Below are 17,260 nucleotides of genomic sequence, written 5' to 3'. Positions count from 1 at the left end.
CCGGCCGCCCCCACGTCAAGATGGCGCCCGCGGCGTCACCGGCCAGGGGAGTGGCGAGCGGGGCGTGGCCTCCGCACAGGACCTCTCCTAACCCCGCCCCCTCGCAGGCCCCGCCCCGGCCCCGCCCCCTGCTGCCCCCCCAGCGCCTGGCTCCGCCCCGCCGGGGTGCCCCTTGCAGCGCCTGACTCAGCCGCGCCGCCCCTGCTGCTGCCCGCCCCAAACAACGTTCGCGTCCTGCCGCCCACTGCTGCTGCTCTCCCCTGCCCTCCCGCCTGACCGCCGTGGCCTTGCGGTGCTGACCGCCGTGGCCTTGCGGTGCTGCTGCTGTGTTTCCTGCGCTCAGCGATCAGGCGTCCGGGACAGCCGCGAGGGCCTCGGGGCGGTGGCCGTGGGGCGGCGGAGCTCCGGCGTCCGGGGTCGGGGTGTGTGGGCTGCGGAGCGGGTGTCCGGCTGGGCGCTGCCGAGATGCCGCTCTTCGCCCCTAACCCCTTCGAGCAGGATGTGGGTGAGCAGCGGGGTGCGAGGAGACCGGGGGGTGGCGGTGGCTGGGCCTGGTTGGGCGGCAGGGCCAGAGCTTGCGGGGCGGCGGCCTCCTCCTCCCCGCGGCGGGCCCGGGGCGTCCGAGGGAGAAGGGATAACGCCGGCCGGTGGTGGCCTTATGGTGCCGTCGCAGGCCTGTTGGGTGAACTGCCCGGCCCCGGGGCGCTGGCGGCTGCAGGCAGCCTCACCGCGAAGCTGCAGGGGAAAGCCTGTGTGCGGTTCCTGAGGGGCTCCCCGGTAACCCGCGGCTGCGGGGGTCGCCGGCCCGGCCTGCCTGGCTGCTCTCGGGGGTGTGTGCCGGGGGAGTGGGGCCTGTCGGAGCTCCAGCAGCGCAGCCTGAGGCGCCGACTCGCCCCACGGGGCGCTCAGCAGTTGCAGGGTGTGTTTTGGGGCCGGCGGAGCTGTTGCTGCTGAAGTTTCCCTGCTCTGACAGCGTCTCTGGGAGGTGTTTTGTCACCTCCTGCCTCCCGCACCCCCTTGCTCGGTTTGCGGCGTTTCGCTGGAGTTCAGTGCTGGCTAAACCTCCTTTTGGTGTAGAACTCGAGGGCGAAAAACAGACTCCGAATATCAATAGCATCCAATTTTTACGCCTCTTCAGGCCCTGATACTATGGCACCGTGTAAAGGCTGCTTTGGAGGTACCAAGTGAAGTCTCAGGTGAGGTTTGCTCCCATTACAAAGCCGTGAGCCAGCTAGGGCTGGAGTCGGTGGCATCGGTAGGAAGAAGGATGATGACTCAGTTGTTTTGTTTGGTGTTTCTGCTCTGTCTTGTGCTTTCTGGAGCATCACACTCTCGTCCTCCCTCCTGCTTCTTTAGGGCGGGGTGTTTTGCTCTTTAAAATGAGACCTGTTCTGTACCAGAGCACTGGCAAAAATAACCCCAAACGATTTCAGGTACAGACCGCAGTCAGGTTGGCATTTCTTGTTAGCACTGGAACCTTGGGTTAGAAGAGAATGCTTGAGATTTGTCGGGGCCAGGATAGATACAAGGGGACACAGTCTCAAGCCGTGCCAGGGCAGGTCTAGGCTGGATGTTGTTAGGAAGTTGTTGTCAGAGAGAGTGATTGGCATTGGAATGGGCTGCCCAGGGAGGTAGTGGAGTCGCTGTGCCTGGAGGTGTTGAAGCCAAGCCTGGCTGAGGCACTTAGTGCCATGGTCTGGTTGATTGGCCAGGGCTGGGTGCTAGGTTGGGCTGGCTGAGCTTGGAGGTCTCTTCCAACCTGCTTGATTCTATGATTCTAAGAGGTCATTGTGAGTCCTTCTATTCCCACATCATTGCCTTTATGGAGTGTGTGTTGCACTGTGTTTTCATTCTCTCTGCAGCAAGTTTGTGGAATAAAGCCATTCCTTTTCTTTTGAGCGCCTCACAAACGCTTGTGAGAGTTTTAATGTTGACCTAGGATTGAAAGGAGAAACTTGCCAGGCCCCAGCTACACGTAGTCCACTTATTTTGAACACCTTGTGTGTTTTCCCAGACTTTTATCTTTCACATTGACTTTAGCCCTGATGTATTTGCACAAGTGAAGATTTTCTTTGAGCTGGGCACTCTCACAGCTCTGCAGAATTCTTTGTTGCTTCTAGAACTTTAAGGCTGTGGCAACCTCTGTTGTTCTTTAATGTCTTAAATTTGGCCTCATAGCTCTCTGCACTTACAACAAATTAAACAAATGCAGCAGAACAGGAACTTTTTTTGTAATTATTGAGGCTAAATCTTGCAACCCCTTGCCAGGAAAAAAAAACTAAACCCAAACCCAAATCTATTTGTTAATAGCAGCTTTTAAAATAATTACTATTGCCTTGTAAATTAGACTACCCAGAATATCAAATGTGAGTGAGCTGTATAGGCTGGATGTTAGGAAGAAGCTGTTGGCAGAGAGAGTGACTGGCATTGGAATGGGCTGCCCAGGGAGGTGGTGGAGTCACCATCCCTGGAGGTGTTTAAAGGTGCCTGGGTGAGGCACTTAGTGCCATGGTCTGGTTGACTGGCTAGGGCTGGGTGCTAGGTTGGACTGGATGATCTTGGAGGTCTCTTCCAACCTGCTTGATTCTATGATTTGAGTTTTTTTCCCCTAGGCTTTTGATATCTGTTTAACATTTTGTTGTCCATTTCACTGAAAGAAAAAGGAAAGCCCCCAAAACAAAATAGTTGAGTCCAGCTGCTTGGCGCTGTGGAGTAAGATTGATCCTTTTCCTATCCACCCAGGTTTGTTTTGTTCTGGTTTTATTCACCATTGAGCTGATTCAATCCTTTGTGGCAAGAAAACCTAATCTTCCAGAAGGATATATTTGCCTTGTGAATTGAATTGGCTGGGAAGTTGATGAGTTTGGAAGTTTGGTGGCTTGAACAAGCTCAGCAAAAGCTGTGAAGTGGTAGTGAAGAGAGGATCAGGGCACCGCTGCAAAGGTTCATGTGAAGGACAGGACCCTGCTTTTGTTAGCAGTGGGGTTGACCCAGCTTAGCTCTCTCTTCAGACCACTCATGTAGCTCTGCTCTTTCCTTTAGCAAATGCAGGTGGAGGCACTTTTGCTTTGCCACACAACTGGTTTTGTTTCCTTGGCTCTAAACCCATGTGTTTGTTTTTCAGCAGAGCCTCAATTCCTTGGCTCCTGCTTGGGTTGCTTTGTATATAGCTGCAGTGTTGCAACATGAACCTGTGAAGCAGTGTTGTAGAAGAGGGTGGGTTCCTTCATCTGTTTCTCATAGAGAGGATACCCCAAAACTTCAACTCTTAAATGCTGGAAGTTTTTTAATTCCCTGTCTACATTTATTCTTAGTTCATAGAATCACAGAATAGGTTGGTTTGGAAGGGACCTAATGGTCATCCAGTTCCAGCCCCCTTGCCATGGGCAGGGACACCTTTCACTGGACTAGGTTCCTCAAGGCCCAATCCAGCCTGGCTTTGAACACTTTCAGGCTGGGAGCCTCCACAACTTCTCCAGGCAACCTGTTCTGCTGCTTCTCCACCCTCCCAGGAAGAATTTCTTCCTCATGTCTTCTCTCTATTCAGCTTCTTCCAGTTGGAGTCTGTCACTCAATGCCTTTGTCAGAAGTCCCTCCCCAGCTCTCTTGTAGCCCCTTTCAGGTGCCAGAAGGCTGTTCTAAGGTTTCTCTGGAGCCTTCTCCATGCTGAACAACCTCAACTCTCATCTTGTCCTGACAGCAGAGGTGCTCCAGCCCTGGCTCACATGCACTTGTTCTCCTGCGTTGTCCTTCCTGCTAACAACCTTCATCTGTGAAGCAGTTGCTCCTTCAGTAGAGAAGAAACCTATTCCCTTTCATCTTTTCTTTAGTTAGCTTCTTTCAGAACACTGTTGCCAGGATCAAGGGAGCAGGAAATGCTTTCCTGTGTAGTTTGACTGGCATCCAGCACTGCACAGGAGGCAGCTGCTGACCTTTATGGTAGCATTTCACATTTCCTTCTTCTTTGATCCATTCACCTGCAGTGTGTCACTCTAGCTGGGTATGTCTCTTTCAGCCCATTGCTATCTGCGGTTGAATCCTCATCACTGGAGGTGTTTAGAAGCCACAGAGATGCTGTCTACAACTACCTGAAGTGAGACTGTAGCCAGGTGGGAGTTGGTCTCTTCTGCTAGGCAAGCAGCAACAGAAGAAGGGGACACAGCCTGAAGCTGTGCCAGGGCAGGTCTAGGCTGGATGTTGTTAGGAAGTTGTTGTCAGAGAGAGTGATTGGCATTGGAATGGGCTGCCCAAGGGGTGGTGGAATCTCGGTGCCTGGAGGTGTTGAAGCCAAGCCTGGCTGGGGCACTTAGTGCCATGGTTTGGTTGATTGGACAGGGCTGGTTGTTAGATTCGACTGGATGATCCTAGAGGTCTCTACCAACCTGTTTGATTCTATGATTTTGGTGCTTTTTAGGCTTGAGAGAAGGAGTTTCTATGAACATCCCTCCCCCCCTAGTCTCTTTGTGCAGTTTTTCCTGCAGTTGGCAGATGCATGGCAAATGGAACTGTTTGATCCTCAGGTTATTGACTAACAAAATGAACTGAACTCAGAGAAGTGCAAGAAGGTCATTTGATCTTCCACTTCAATTAAATGATTTTGTTAGAATATAATATTTGGAGTGACCTGAATAAGGACCTGGCATCATTATAAGTGGTGTTGCCTTTCCAGCAAGGATCAAGTGGACCACACAGCATTGCTGGAAGTGCAAATCCTATGACTCCAGCCTTCCTGTGACTATAATCACTGATTAAATCACAGCTAAAACCTCCTAATTCTGCTTATACAGAGGCAAAGCAAACAAATGAAGGTGTTTGGGACTAAATATCTGTCTTTCAACCATGTGATCCTGCTCTGTCTTCTGGAGAGCAGAGGTCTGGAGCACTCCTCAGTTTTGTTCATCTTTCATTTTCATATATCAGCTCTGGTGTTTTGTTTTTCCCTTGTGTTGTAAAAGTTGAAATATCTATGTGCAGGCAAGACTTCAGTTCAGGGGGCAAAGCAACCTCCAGGTGGAGAGTCCTGGGAAGGGACTTTTGACAAGTGATAGGATGAGGAGGAATGGATTGAAGCATAAAGAGGGCAGATGGAGATTTTAGAGATTAGGAAGAAATTATTTCTTGTGAGGGTGGTGAAGCACTGGAACAGGAAGGTTGTGGATGCTCCCTCCCTGGAGGTGTTCAAGGCCAGATTGGATGAGGTCTTGAGCAAGCTGGGCTAATGGGAAGGTGTCCCTGCCCATGGCAGGGGATTTGCAGCTAGATGATGCTGAAGATTGCTTCCAACCCATTCTGTGAATCTATGAAGTGGCTTCAGTGATCCCTCCTTAGCAAACACCACATCAAATTGCAGAGTTTTGTGCTAAATCAGTGCTTGAGTGCTTGTTTTCCAGCACAAAAATAGCACCAGGTGGAAGAAAAAGATGTTCTGTTCTAGTGCTTTTATCTCTTTGGGGTTTTTTTTTTCACCTGGGAGGTTATTTGGCATTGCTGACAACTATGCCACAAGGGAATACAGGACTGAAATAACCAAAAATGGGGCAGGTTTGAAGGTCATGTGTGGTGGGCAGCACACAGGTAAAGGTGCCATCAGCCCAGGCTTGCTGATTTGGCTGTGTCAGTGTCAAGTGTTGGCAGTTCAGTGGGATTTGGCTCTCCAGCACAAGCAGTGACTGGGAGATCTCTGCTGTGGGACTCCAAGTGTCATGCTGGCAGAGATTTCCATGGAGCTTTTGGGATGCCCTTGTCATGCTTGAGGGATCCCAGGGGGTGTGAGCTTCCTGCAGCTCCTTTTCATAGATCTGGTTCGGTTGGAAGTGACTTTTGCAATCACCAAGTGCAACAATTAGCCTGGCACTGCCAGGTCACCACTGAACCATGGCCCTCAGCACCACATCTGCACAGCTTTCAAACCCCTCCATGGATGGGGAGTTGATCACTGCCCTGGGCAGCCTGGACCAGGCACTGACAACCCTTTATGGGAAGAATTTGTTCCTCAGATCCAACCTAAACTTGCCCTGGTGGAACTTGAGGCTGTTTCCTCTTGTCCTGTTGTTCCTTCAGAGAAGAGACTAACCCCCACCTCAAGACAAAGTGATTCAAGTGGGAGATAAATGAAGAGCTACACACTTCTTACCCTAACCCCAGCACTTCTGGTATGTTTGAAAGCAGGGATCAGTGCTGGGGCCAGTCCTGTCCAATATCTTCATCAGTGACACTGATGAGGGCACAGAGAGTCTGCTCAGCAGGTTTGCTGATGACACCAAGCTGGGAGGCTTGACTGATCCAGCTGAAGGCTGTGCTGCCAGAGAGACCTGCACAGGCTGGAGAGCTGGGCACAGAGGAGCCAGATGGAGTTCAACAAGGACAAGGGCAGAGTCCTGCACCTGGGGAGGAATAACAAACTGCACCAGTCCAGGCTGGGAGGTGATCTGCTGGAGAGCAGACCTGTGGAGAGGGACCTGGGGGTGCTGGTGGATAACAGCCATGGCACAGCAATGTGCCCTTGTGGCCAAGAAGGCCAATGGGACCCTGAGCTGTATTAGGCAGAGTGTGTCCAGCAGATCAAGGGAGGTTCTCCTGCCCCTTTACTCTGCTCTGCTGAGACCTCATCTTGAATACTGCCTTCAGTTTTGGGCTCTCCAGTTTCAGGGGGACAGGGATCTGCTGGAGAGGGTCCAGCAGAGGGCTGTGAGGATGATGAGGGGGCTGGAGGGCATGGTTGACGAGGAGAGGCTGAGGGACCTGGGGCTGTTTAGTCTGGAGAAGAGTCTTAGAGGAGATTTGATAAAGGTTTATAAGTATCTGAAGGCTGCCAGGAGTGGGGGGACAGGCTCTGCTCACTGCTGCCTGGGATAGGACAAGGAGCAATGGATGGAAGCTGCAGCACAGGAGGTTCCAGCTCAACACAAGAGGGGGAACTTCTTTACTTTGAGGGTCCCAGAGCCCTGGCACAGGCTGCCCAGAGAGGTTGTGGAGTCTCCTTCCTGGAGCCTTTCAAGGCCTGTCTGGATGTGTTCCTGTGTGACCTGAGCTAGACTGTGTGGTCCTGCTCTGGCAGGGGGGGTTGGACTGGATGATCAACTTGGGTCCCTTCCAGCCCCTAATATCCTGTGACACCTAAATCTCCCTTTTCTTCCTTTTCATCTTCATGTGGGTATTTTAAGATTGCCCCAGTTGCTCTAGCTGTTCTCCTTGCTTCTTGCAATGTGATCACAATCCTAGCACAGCTGCAGAGCCCTCACATCTGCATTGGGAATGGTCTGTGGGGCTTCTGTATTGGCAGACCTCAGAGCTCCCAGTGCTGACAGTGCATCAGGCTCAGAGAAGTGAAAGCTGCAATGTAGGGAGGCTGCAAGCTTTGCCTGCTGTCTGCAGGCCTGTAAGAGGCACCATGGAGAAGCACACTTAAATTATCTCTTAAATTATCTTGACACTATGCCAAGATCTTCAGAGAGTGAGGACTTGATGTTGGAAAAGAAGTCAGCAGGGAGGCTTTTGAGGACCTCCAGGTGTTAGCCAGTGACCTCCTCGTGTTGGGGCTTTCTCTCTCCCTCGGTGTTGCTTATGTCCCCCTGCTTGTGAAAAGGGGAAGGCTGCAGTCATCCTGCAAAGGCTGATCCTCAGCTTCTCTCAGAAGCAGCAGTCCTGGTGGCTGCAAAGCTGGGCACAAGCCCAGCCCCAGCTGTGTGCTGGACTCATCCTCAGCAGCAGGGACAGGGAGGGGATTCTGCCTCTCTGCTTCACTCTGCTGAGACCCCACCTGGAGTGCTGGGGCCAGCTCTGGAGTCCTCAGTGCAGACAGGGACCTGCTGGAGCAGGGCCAGAGGAGGCCACAGCAGTGCTGGCAGGGCTGGAAGGGCTCTGCTGGGAGGCCAGGCTGGGAGACTTGGGCTTAGGAGGAAGTTCTTCACAGAGAGAGTGATTGGCATTGGAATGGGCTGCCCAGGGAGGTGGTGGAGGCACTGTCCCTGGAGGTGTTGAAGCAAAGCCTGGATGAGGCACTTAGTGCCATGGTCTGGTTGACTGGATAGGGCTGGGTGCTAGGTTGGACTGGATGAGCTTGGAGGTCTCTTCCAACCTGCTTGATTCTATGGAGGGAAGAGAAGGCTGCAGAGAGACCTTCAGTGCTTGAAGGGGCTGATCAGAAAGCTGGGGACAGACTTTTTCTCAGGGCCTGTTGGGACAGGACAAGGAGCCATGGTTTGGGCTGAAAGAGGGAGTGTCAGACTAGCAAGAAGAAATGGTTGACACTGAGGGTGATAAGAGCCTGTCCCCAGCTTGCTCGGAGAGATAGGAGATGCCTCATGCCTGGAACCATTCCAGGTGAGGTTGTTTGTGTCTCTAAGCACCCTGCTCTAGTTTTAGATGTCCCTGCTGAGTGCAGGAGGTTTGGACTAGATGAGCTTTAGTAGTCTCTTACCACCCAGACCATTGGGTGATGTGTGATGGAGTGCGCTGAAGAACGTGGCCTTTGCCTGCCGTGGTGGATCTGTTACCTTCATTCATGCCAATGTTTTAGGGCATTTTAGAGCTCCACAAGAATGTCTTTTCTTGGCAGTGATGCCACTAAACAATTCCCATCCCCTTCCCACCTGCTCATTTTAGTGCCATCTCCTCTCTTGTGTTGGCATCGTTTTGTGTGCAGCTGTGTGGCAAATCAGAGCAGGGAACTAATCCAGTTTAGTCTGATTAACTGTGGGGATTTTAATTCTTTGAGGAGGGGTTGAAAATACACCAAGCAGCTCTCTTTTGTTGTTCTTTCTAAAGCAGTAAGCTCAAGCCTAGTGTTGCTTCATGAATTGGAGGACTACAGAGTAGAAGTTCTAGCAGTAGGTGCTGGGAAGGTGTCCAGAGAAGGGCAACAAAGCTGGGGAGGGGCCTGGAGCACAGCCCTATGAGGAGAGGCTGAGGGAGCTGGGGGTGTGCAGCCTGCAGCAGAGGAGGCTCAGGGCAGAGCTCATTGCTGTCTGCAGCTACCTGAAGGGAGGCTGTAGCCAGGTGGGGTTGGGCTCTGCTGCCAGGCAAGCAGCAACAGAAGAAGGGGAAAGAGTCTCAAGTTGTGCCAGGGGAGGTCTAAGCTGGATGTTGTTAGGAAGTTGTTGTCAGAGAGAGTGATTGGCATTGGAATGGGCTGCCCAGGGAGGTGGTGGAGTCTCTGTGCCTGGAGGTATCACAGTATTATTAGGATTGGAAGAGATCTCACAGATCATCAAGTCCAACCCTTTACCACAGAGCTCAAGGCTAGACCATGGCACCAAGTGCCACGTCCAGTCCTGCCTTGAACAGCTCCAGGGACGGCTCCAGTGAAGAACTTTCTCCTCACCTCCAGCCTAAATCTCCCCTGGCGCAGCCTGAGGCTGTGTCCTCTTGTTCTGGTGCTGGCCACCTGAGAGAAGAGAGCAACCTCCTCCTGGCCACAACCACCTCTCAGGTAGTTGTAGACAGCAATAAGGTCACCCCTGAGCCTCCTCTTCTCCAGGCTAAACAATCCCAGCTCCCTCAGCCTCTCCTTGTAGGGCTTGAAGCAAAGCCTGGCTGGGGCACTTAGTGCCATGGTCTGGTTGATTGGCCAGGGCTGGGTGCTAGGTTGGGCTGGCTGAGCTTGGAGGTCTCTTCCAACCTGCTTGATTCTATGATTTTGGTGCTTTTTAGGCTTGAGAGAAGGAGCTTCTATTAACAACACCCCCACCCTCTCCTTATCTTTTGGTGCTGTTCTTCCTGCATTTTGCAGATGCCTGCCATGGTCTGGTTGATTGGCCAGGGCTGGGTGCTAGGTTGGACTGGCTGAGCTTGGAGGTCTCTTCCAACCTGCTTGATTCTATGATTCTGATCCTATATTTTTTTTTTTTAGTTGATATTCTCTTTGCACTGCAAAAAAATAGTCTTGGAAAATGCATCCTCCCACATCTGCTTTTTTTCTGTTCAAAGTCCATCCCTCAGCATGTGTGATGTAGTTTTACCCTTCATGATTCCTCTTCAGCTACAGCTCACGTTAAGTAAAGAACCAGATGCTGTGAAATTTGTCGTGCTGGCAGAAAAGGAAAGCTCAGAACTTGTAGGAGTTTGTTGTAGGGCAGCCTTCATCTTCTCACCAGCTCCTAGATCAGGCTGAGCAGGTCCAAGAGGAGGGAGTTTGCCTTTGCTGTGGCTCCATGGATGAGCTTGCAGGCTGTGGGGGAAGGAGAAAAGGCATGGCAGGTGTAAGTAGTGTTAGGGTAGCTATGTTCTTCAGGATGCAGAGTTGAGACCTCCTCAGTTGACCTGGTGGATGTTCAGCCTTCCTGCTGACAGTGGAAGAGTTGATCAGAGCAGCATGGCAACTTTCAGTCATATATCCAGTTCTGGAGCCCCCATCACAAGAGGCATGTGGAGATGCTGGAGTGTGTCCAGAGCAGGGCCAGGAGGATGCTCAGAGGCTGCAGCAGCTCTGCTGTGAGCACAGACTGAAAGAGTTGGGGCTGTTCAGTCTGGAGCAGAGGAGGCTCCCAGGTGACCTTCTTGTGGCCTTCCAGGATCTGAAGGGGGCTACAAGAAAGCTGGGGAGGGACTTTTCAGGATATCAGGGAGTGGCAGGAGTGGGGGGAATGGAGCAAAGCTGGAGGTGGGGAGAGTGAGGCTGGAGGTGAGGAGGAAGTTGTTGAGCATGAGAGTGGTGAGAGCCTGGAATGGGTTGCCCAGGGAGGTGGTTGAGGCCCTGTCCCTGGAAGTGTTTAAGGCCAGGCTGGCTGAGGCTGTGGGCAGCCTGCTCTAGGGTAGGGTGTCCCTGCCCATGGCAGGGGGGTTGGAACTGGCTGATCCTTGTGGTCCCTTCCAACCCTGACTGATTCTGTGATTCCAGGCAAAGCTGATGGTGGCCTTGGTGAAGTTGTGAATTCTAGGTGAGTTGATGGACTTGATCTCAAATGTCTCTTCCCACCTCAGCAATTCTGTGGATCTTTTGATCCCGGAAACCTTCAGCCTATCCTCTGGCAAGTGATTTGGAGTCTTCTGTAGAGGACAAACATGATATATGTATCACTGTGTCATTTGAGGTGCATTCAGTGGAGTGTAGCCAGCAGGCTGAGGGAAATTCTCACTCCCCTCTATTCTGCCCTGGTGAGGCCACATCTGGAATATTTGGTCCAGTTCTGGGCTCTCCAATTCAGGAGAAACAGGGAACTACTGGGGAAAGCCCAGCAGAGGCTGCAAAGGTGCTGAGGGGCCTGGAGCACCTCTGGGAGGAACTCCCTGTATTGGGCACTGGTGAGGTCACACCTCAAATCCTGGGCTCAGTTTTGGGTCCTTCCCTCCAAGAAGGACACTGCAGTGGTGAAGCAAGTTCAGAGAAGGTGGTGAAGGTGAACATCCCTGGAGGTGTTGAAACAAAGCCTGGCTGGGGCACTTAGTGCCATGGTCTGGTTGATTGGCCAGGGCTGGGTGCTAGGTTGGACTGGCTGAGCTTGGATGTCTCTTCCAACCTGGCTGATTGTATGAATTTGTGCTAATAAGCACAAGTTGTAGCAGGGGAGGTCTAGGCTGGATGTCAGGAGGAAGTTGTTGTCAGAGAGAGTGATTAGCATTGGAATGGGCTGCCCAGGGAGGTGGTGGAGTTGCTGTGCCTGGAGGTGTTGAAGCCAAGCCTGGATGAGGCACTTAGTGCCATGGTCTGGCTGATTGGGCAGGGCTGGGTGCTAGGTTGGTCTGGCTGAGCTTGGAGGTCTCTTCCAACCTGGTAGATTTGATGACTCTAAGACACAGACACCACTTTGTAGGTGAAGTATCTTTTGGGAGGGCTGAGGAAGTGTCTGGTGACTGGCATTTGAACTTAAGCAATCTCTTCTTTTGCAGAAAAAGCCACAAATGAATATAACACCAGTGAGGACTGGGGGCTCATCATGGATATCTGTGACAAAGTTGGGAGTACTCCTAATGGGTAAGGATCTATCTCAGTGTTACAACTTGGAGTTGGATGGGTGGAGGGGGAACCTCATGAAGTTCTGAGTCCTCTCCCTGAGAAGGAATAACCCTGCCCCAGTATAGGTTGAGGGGTGACCTGCTGGAAAGCAGCTCCACATAGAAGGGCCTGACAGTGCTGGTGGACAACAAGGACTCTGTGAGGCAGCAATGGGTGCTTGTGGACAAGAAGGTCAAATGAGCTCCTGGGGTGCATTTGGAAGTGTGGTCAGCAGCTGGAGGAAGCTTCTCCTAACCCTCTACTCTCCCCTGGTGAGGCCACAGCTGGACTCCTGGGTCCAGTTCTGGACTCCCCAGTTCAAGAGACACAAACTACTGGAGAGAGTCCAGTAGAGGATGCAAAGATGCTGTGGGGCCTGGAGCATCTCTGTGAGGAGGAAAAGTTGGGAGCTGTGAGGCTGTGGAGCCTGCAGAAGAGCAGCCCCAGAGGGGATCTGAGCAACGCTCAGCAAGAGCTAAAAGAGCTGTGGGGGGCAAGAGGCAGTGGCCAGACTCTTGTCAGTGGTGCCCAGGGACACAGGCCAAGGGGCAGTGGGCACAGACTGGAAACCAGGAGGTTGCATCTGAAGATGAGGAGGAAGTTGTTTGGTGTGAGGGTGCTGGAGGCCTGGAGCAGGCTGCCCAGAGAGGTTGTGGAGTCTCCTTCTCTGCAGAGCTTCCAATCCCAGCTGGGCATTGTGCTGCTGGGCAAGCTGCTGTGGGTGCCCCTGCTGTAGCCAGGGGCATTGGACTGGATTTTCTCCAAGGATCCCTTCCAAGCACACTCTGCTAAGTTTCTGTGTGATTTCATATTCTTATGGAGCAGAATCCTGGTTCAGAGAGAACACCTCTCAAGATGCCCAGTGTAGTCAGCTCTGCAAGCAGCTCCAGCAGTGTGCCACTGCTGCAAGCTCTGCAGCTGTCTGGAGTTAGCTTTGAAATTCTTTGAAAGACACATTCCAAGAGGGTTTATAGTAGAGCAGTTTGTAGAGCTGAGTGCATTCCAATTCTGATGGAGTGCTGCACAGCAGACCATGTTATTCATATTTAATCATCTTGCAGAAATTTCAAGCAGGAGCTGTGCCAGTGGGAAAACTTGAGCTAGTTTCCTTGCAGGAAGGGGTCGTGCCTGGTTGATTCTGTTAATTCAAGAGAGATGTTGAGGTGCTGGAAGGTGTCCAGAGAAGGGCAATGAAGCTGATGAGGAGTCTGGAGTACAGTCCTGTGAGGAGAGGCTGAGGGAGCTGGGGGTGTGCAGCCTGCAGAAGAGGAGGCTCAGGGCAGAGCTCATTGCTGTCTACAGCTCCCTGAAGGGAGGCTGTAGCCAGGTGGGGTTGGGCTCTGCTGCCAGGCAAGAGCAATAGAACAAGGGGACACAGTCTCAAGTTGTGCCAGGGGAGGTCTAGGCTGGATGTTAGGAGGAAGTTGTTGTCAGAGAGAGTGAGTGGCATTGGAATGGGCTGCCCAGGGAGGTGGTGGAGTCACTGTGCCTGGAGGTGTTGAAGCCAAGCCTGGCTGAGGCACTTAGTGCCATGGTCTGGTTGATTGGCCAGGGCTGGGTGCTAGGTTGGGCTGGATGAGTTTGGAGCTCTCTTCCAACCTGGCTGATTCTGTGATGGTTCCCTGCTTATGAAGAGAAATTTATCTCTGTTCCTTCGTTAGGAAAAATGGGATTGAGGGAGGAGAAGAGGGGAAAAAATGGGATCAAAGCAGATTGATTTGAATCACTTTAGCCTGAGTGGTAATCACAGACTCAGAGAATTGGTTTACTTGGAAAAGACTCCCAAGATCATCCAGTCCAACCTTCAACCCAACAGCACTGTGACCATTAAACCATGTCCCAAGCTGCCCTATCCACATCTTTTCTGGAACATCCCCCATGGATGGTGACTCCACCACCTGCATGGAAATGAAAGTGGATGTTTGGTGCTCCTGCAGTGGCCAGAAGCATTTGCCTGATTTTCAGGTCAGCATTCACAACAGCCCCATGAATGCTCCAGGCTTGGAGCGGAGTGGCTGGAAGGTTGCCTGACAGCACAGGAGCTGGGGCTGCTGAAGAGGAACCAGCATTGCTCCTAGGTGGCCAAGAAGGCCACCTGCATCCTGGCCTGGATATAGCTTGGCCAGCAGCAGCAAAGAATTGATTGCTTCCGTCTTCAGTGGGCACTGATGAGGCCACTCCTTGAACCCTGGATTGAGTTTTGGGATGCAAGTTGCTTGATGCAGTAACTTCAGTACCAACTGCTCCACCACTGCAGTTTACTACTCCTTGTTGTGCTGAGTTATGTGCTGATTTACACAGAACTAGAGAAGTCAGTGTGGGTTTAATCCTGAGGGTATGTTTGCTCATAGTTAATGTACCAACAACCCAACAAAGCCAACATCCTGGTTGTAAGCTAGATATTTATTAAAGAGTAGGTGGCAGTGTTCAGGAGTTTTGGAAGCTGGCTCTTAATAAAGGGCAGGAGGGGAGACAACTACACAAAGATGGAGTAAATTATGCTAGGAGTGGGGACATTTAATGTTCTTTTGGTATATATGTTTAATAAAGGTCTCCAAAGGACAATCCACACTTTTTCTTCAAGGCTAAGAATTCCCAGAGTGAACAGATTTGTTGTTATTCCCTGTGGGAGGGAGGTAGCACAAAAAAGCCATGCCAAATTCTCAGTGTAGTCACATTAAAGGTTACCTACTGCTGATAGTAACTAGGAGATTATCCAGCCTAGGCACCAAGGCAGCTTGACTTGAAGGCTGAAAACATGTTTGATTACTTGAAAGGATCATAGAATGGTTTGGGTTGGAAAAGCACTCTAAGAACACTGAGTCCAACCACCAACCCAACACTGCCATGGCCATCAAACCATGTCCCCAGGTGCTGTGTTCACATGGTTCTTGAGCACCTCCAGGCATGGGGACTCCAGCACCCGCCTGGGCAGCCTGTGCCGATGCCTGACTACTCTTGCAGCAAAGAAATTGTTCCTCATCTCCAAGATAAATCTCCCCTGGCACAATTTCAGACCATTTCCTTTTCATTTTATCACCTCATACTAGGGAGAAGAGCCCAACCCCCACCTCACTGCAAACTTCTTTCAGGGAGTGGTATGGTTATACATATCTGAGGGCTGGGGGTCAGAAGTGGGGGACAGGCTCTGCTCACTGCACCCTGGGGTAGGAGAAGGAGCAATGGATGGAAGCTGCAGCACAGGAGGTTCCAGCTCTACACAAGGGGGAGGTTTACTGTAAGGGTCCCAGAGCACTGGAACAGGCTCCCCAGAGAGGTTGTGGAGTCTCCTTCTCTGGAGCCTTTCCAGGCCTGTCTGGATGTCTTCCTCTGTGACCTCAGCTAGATTTTATGGTCCTGCTCTGGCAGGGGGATTGGACTCAATGAACTCTTTGGGTCCCTTGCAACCCGTGACATCTTGTGAGAGCAATGAGGTCTCCCCTCTGCCTCCTCCAGCCTAAAGAATCCCAGGTTCCTCAGCTGTTCCTTACCAGCCCTGTTCTCCAGACCCTTCAGCAGCTTTGCCCTTCTCTGGACCTGCTCCAGCCCCTCAGTGTCCTTCTTGCAGTGAGGGGCACAAAACTAAACCCAGGACTCAAGCTGTGGCCTCACTGGTGCCACAGTGAGGGTCACAATCACTTCCCTACTGCTGCTGGCCACACCACTGCTGATCCAGGCCAGGATGCTGGTGACCCTGTTGGCCACCTGGACACACCCTGGCTCATGTTCCTTGCTGTCAACCAACACTTCCAGGTCCTTTTCTGCTAGGGAGCTCTCTAGCTACTCTGCCTGAAACCCTTGTAGTTGGTGCACACTCTTGCTTCTCATTTAAGCAATGAACCTCATCAGTAGAGTACCATTTAGAGAGCAGCTCCTGACCCTTATCTCAGACTGTGCTGAAGCAAATCATAATATCTCCCTATTAGTGCCTTCAGAATGGGATCCAAGAGCTGGCAACCTCTGAGCACAACCACAGAGTGCAATCCAGGGGGACCCTTTACAGCAGGCAGTAAAAGAAGCATTTACTTCATCATCCCTGCTCCTCCTTCTCTTTTTATTTATGTGGACATCTATTTCATTGTCCATTCCAAATCCATTTCCTCAGCTTAATGCCAGTCATTCCCTTTATGAGCTGTCAGCAGTTTGGTAGGAATGAATACAAAATGCTGGGGTGAAATGAGTCTGTTCCACTCCAGTCCACATAGAAGAACAAAAACAAAATGAAGTTGTGAAAGGAATTTTTTTTTTCAGGCTGCCTGGGGGAAAACTTTAGGTGAGGTTGAAGTGATTTGAGTTTTGTTTGCTTGCCCAGCTTAGTAGTGTTCATTCAACAGCTGATGTTGGTTGTGTTGCTCACTGAGGGTTTGCTTTGTCTCTTTTTCAGAGCAAAGGATTGCCTTAAAGCCATCATGAAGAGAGTAAATCATAAAGTTCCCCACGTGGCTTTACAAGCACTTACAGTGAGTAAACTCTCTCTCTTTTCTAAAGCTTGGGGTCTTTTATGTACTGCAGCTGTTCAGTCTGTACTGATCAATTAATACATTCAGAGATCATAGCATCATGGAATTGTTTGGGTTGGAAGAGACTTTTGAAGTCACAGAGTCCAGCTGTTAATCCAGCACTGTTAGGCCACCGTTAAAGCATGGCTGTCAGCACCACATCTCCACACCTTTGAAATCCCTCCAGGAAGAGGGATCTTACCACTGCCTGGGGCAGGGCTTAACTACTCCTTCAGTGAAGAAGTCTCTTCTGATGTCCAAGCTAAACCTCCCCCAGCACAATTTCAGGTCATTTCCTCTCATTCTGTCACCTGATCCTAGAGGGAAGAGACCAAACCCACCTGGCTCCAACCTTCTTTCAGGGAGCTGTAGAGAGCAATGAGCTCTCCTCTCAGCCTCCTCTTCTCCAGACTAAACACTCCCAGTTCCTTCAGCTGCTCCTCACCAGCCCTCTTCTCTAGACCCTTCCCCAGCTTTATTTCCCTTCTCTGGACCTGCTCCAGCCCCTCAATGTCCTTCTTGGAGTGAAGGGCCCAAAACTGAACCTCGTAGTCAAGGTGTGGCCTCACCAGTGCTCAGTACTGAAGGACAATCACTGTGGCAGTCCTGCTGGTCACACCATTGCTGATCCAGGCCAGGATGCTGGTGGCCTTCTTGGCCACCTGGGCACACTGCTGACTCATCTTCCACCACTGTCAACCAGCAGTTTCCAGCCACTCTACCTGAGACCTGAAGCCTTCATGGGGGTTGTTGTGTTTTTGGACACTGGAATGGGCTGCCCGGGGAGGTGGTGGAGTCGCCGTCCCTGGAGCTGTTCAAGGCAAGGTTG

The 17,260-nt window shown here is 51.6% G+C and overlaps 1 protein-coding gene across 2 annotated transcripts in view; it reads left to right on the top strand.

Annotated features, from left to right (window-relative positions):
* Window positions 1-305: 305 nt before the first annotated feature.
* The window catches only part of STAM2 (signal transducing adaptor molecule 2), a 42,748-nt gene continuing 25,793 nt past the window's right edge, over window positions 306-17,260 (top strand). For both annotated transcript variants that reach the window (XM_064155010.1, XM_064155001.1), the window contains exons 1-3: window positions 306-505; window positions 11,827-11,911; window positions 16,317-16,392. In XM_064155010.1, coding sequence (XP_064011080.1) covers window positions 466-505; window positions 11,827-11,911; window positions 16,317-16,392 — 201 coding nt within the window. In that variant the 5' untranslated portion in view covers window positions 306-465. The remainder of the gene's footprint in view (window positions 506-11,826; window positions 11,912-16,316; window positions 16,393-17,260) is intronic.

Source organism: Pogoniulus pusillus, chromosome 2, assembly GCF_015220805.1.
Source record: "Pogoniulus pusillus isolate bPogPus1 chromosome 2, bPogPus1.pri, whole genome shotgun sequence".
NCBI classification, from domain to species: Eukaryota; Metazoa; Chordata; class Aves; order Piciformes; family Lybiidae; genus Pogoniulus; species Pogoniulus pusillus.
The sequence above is the reverse complement of the archived record's forward strand: the minus strand, read 5'-3'. Positions and strand labels throughout refer to the sequence as shown.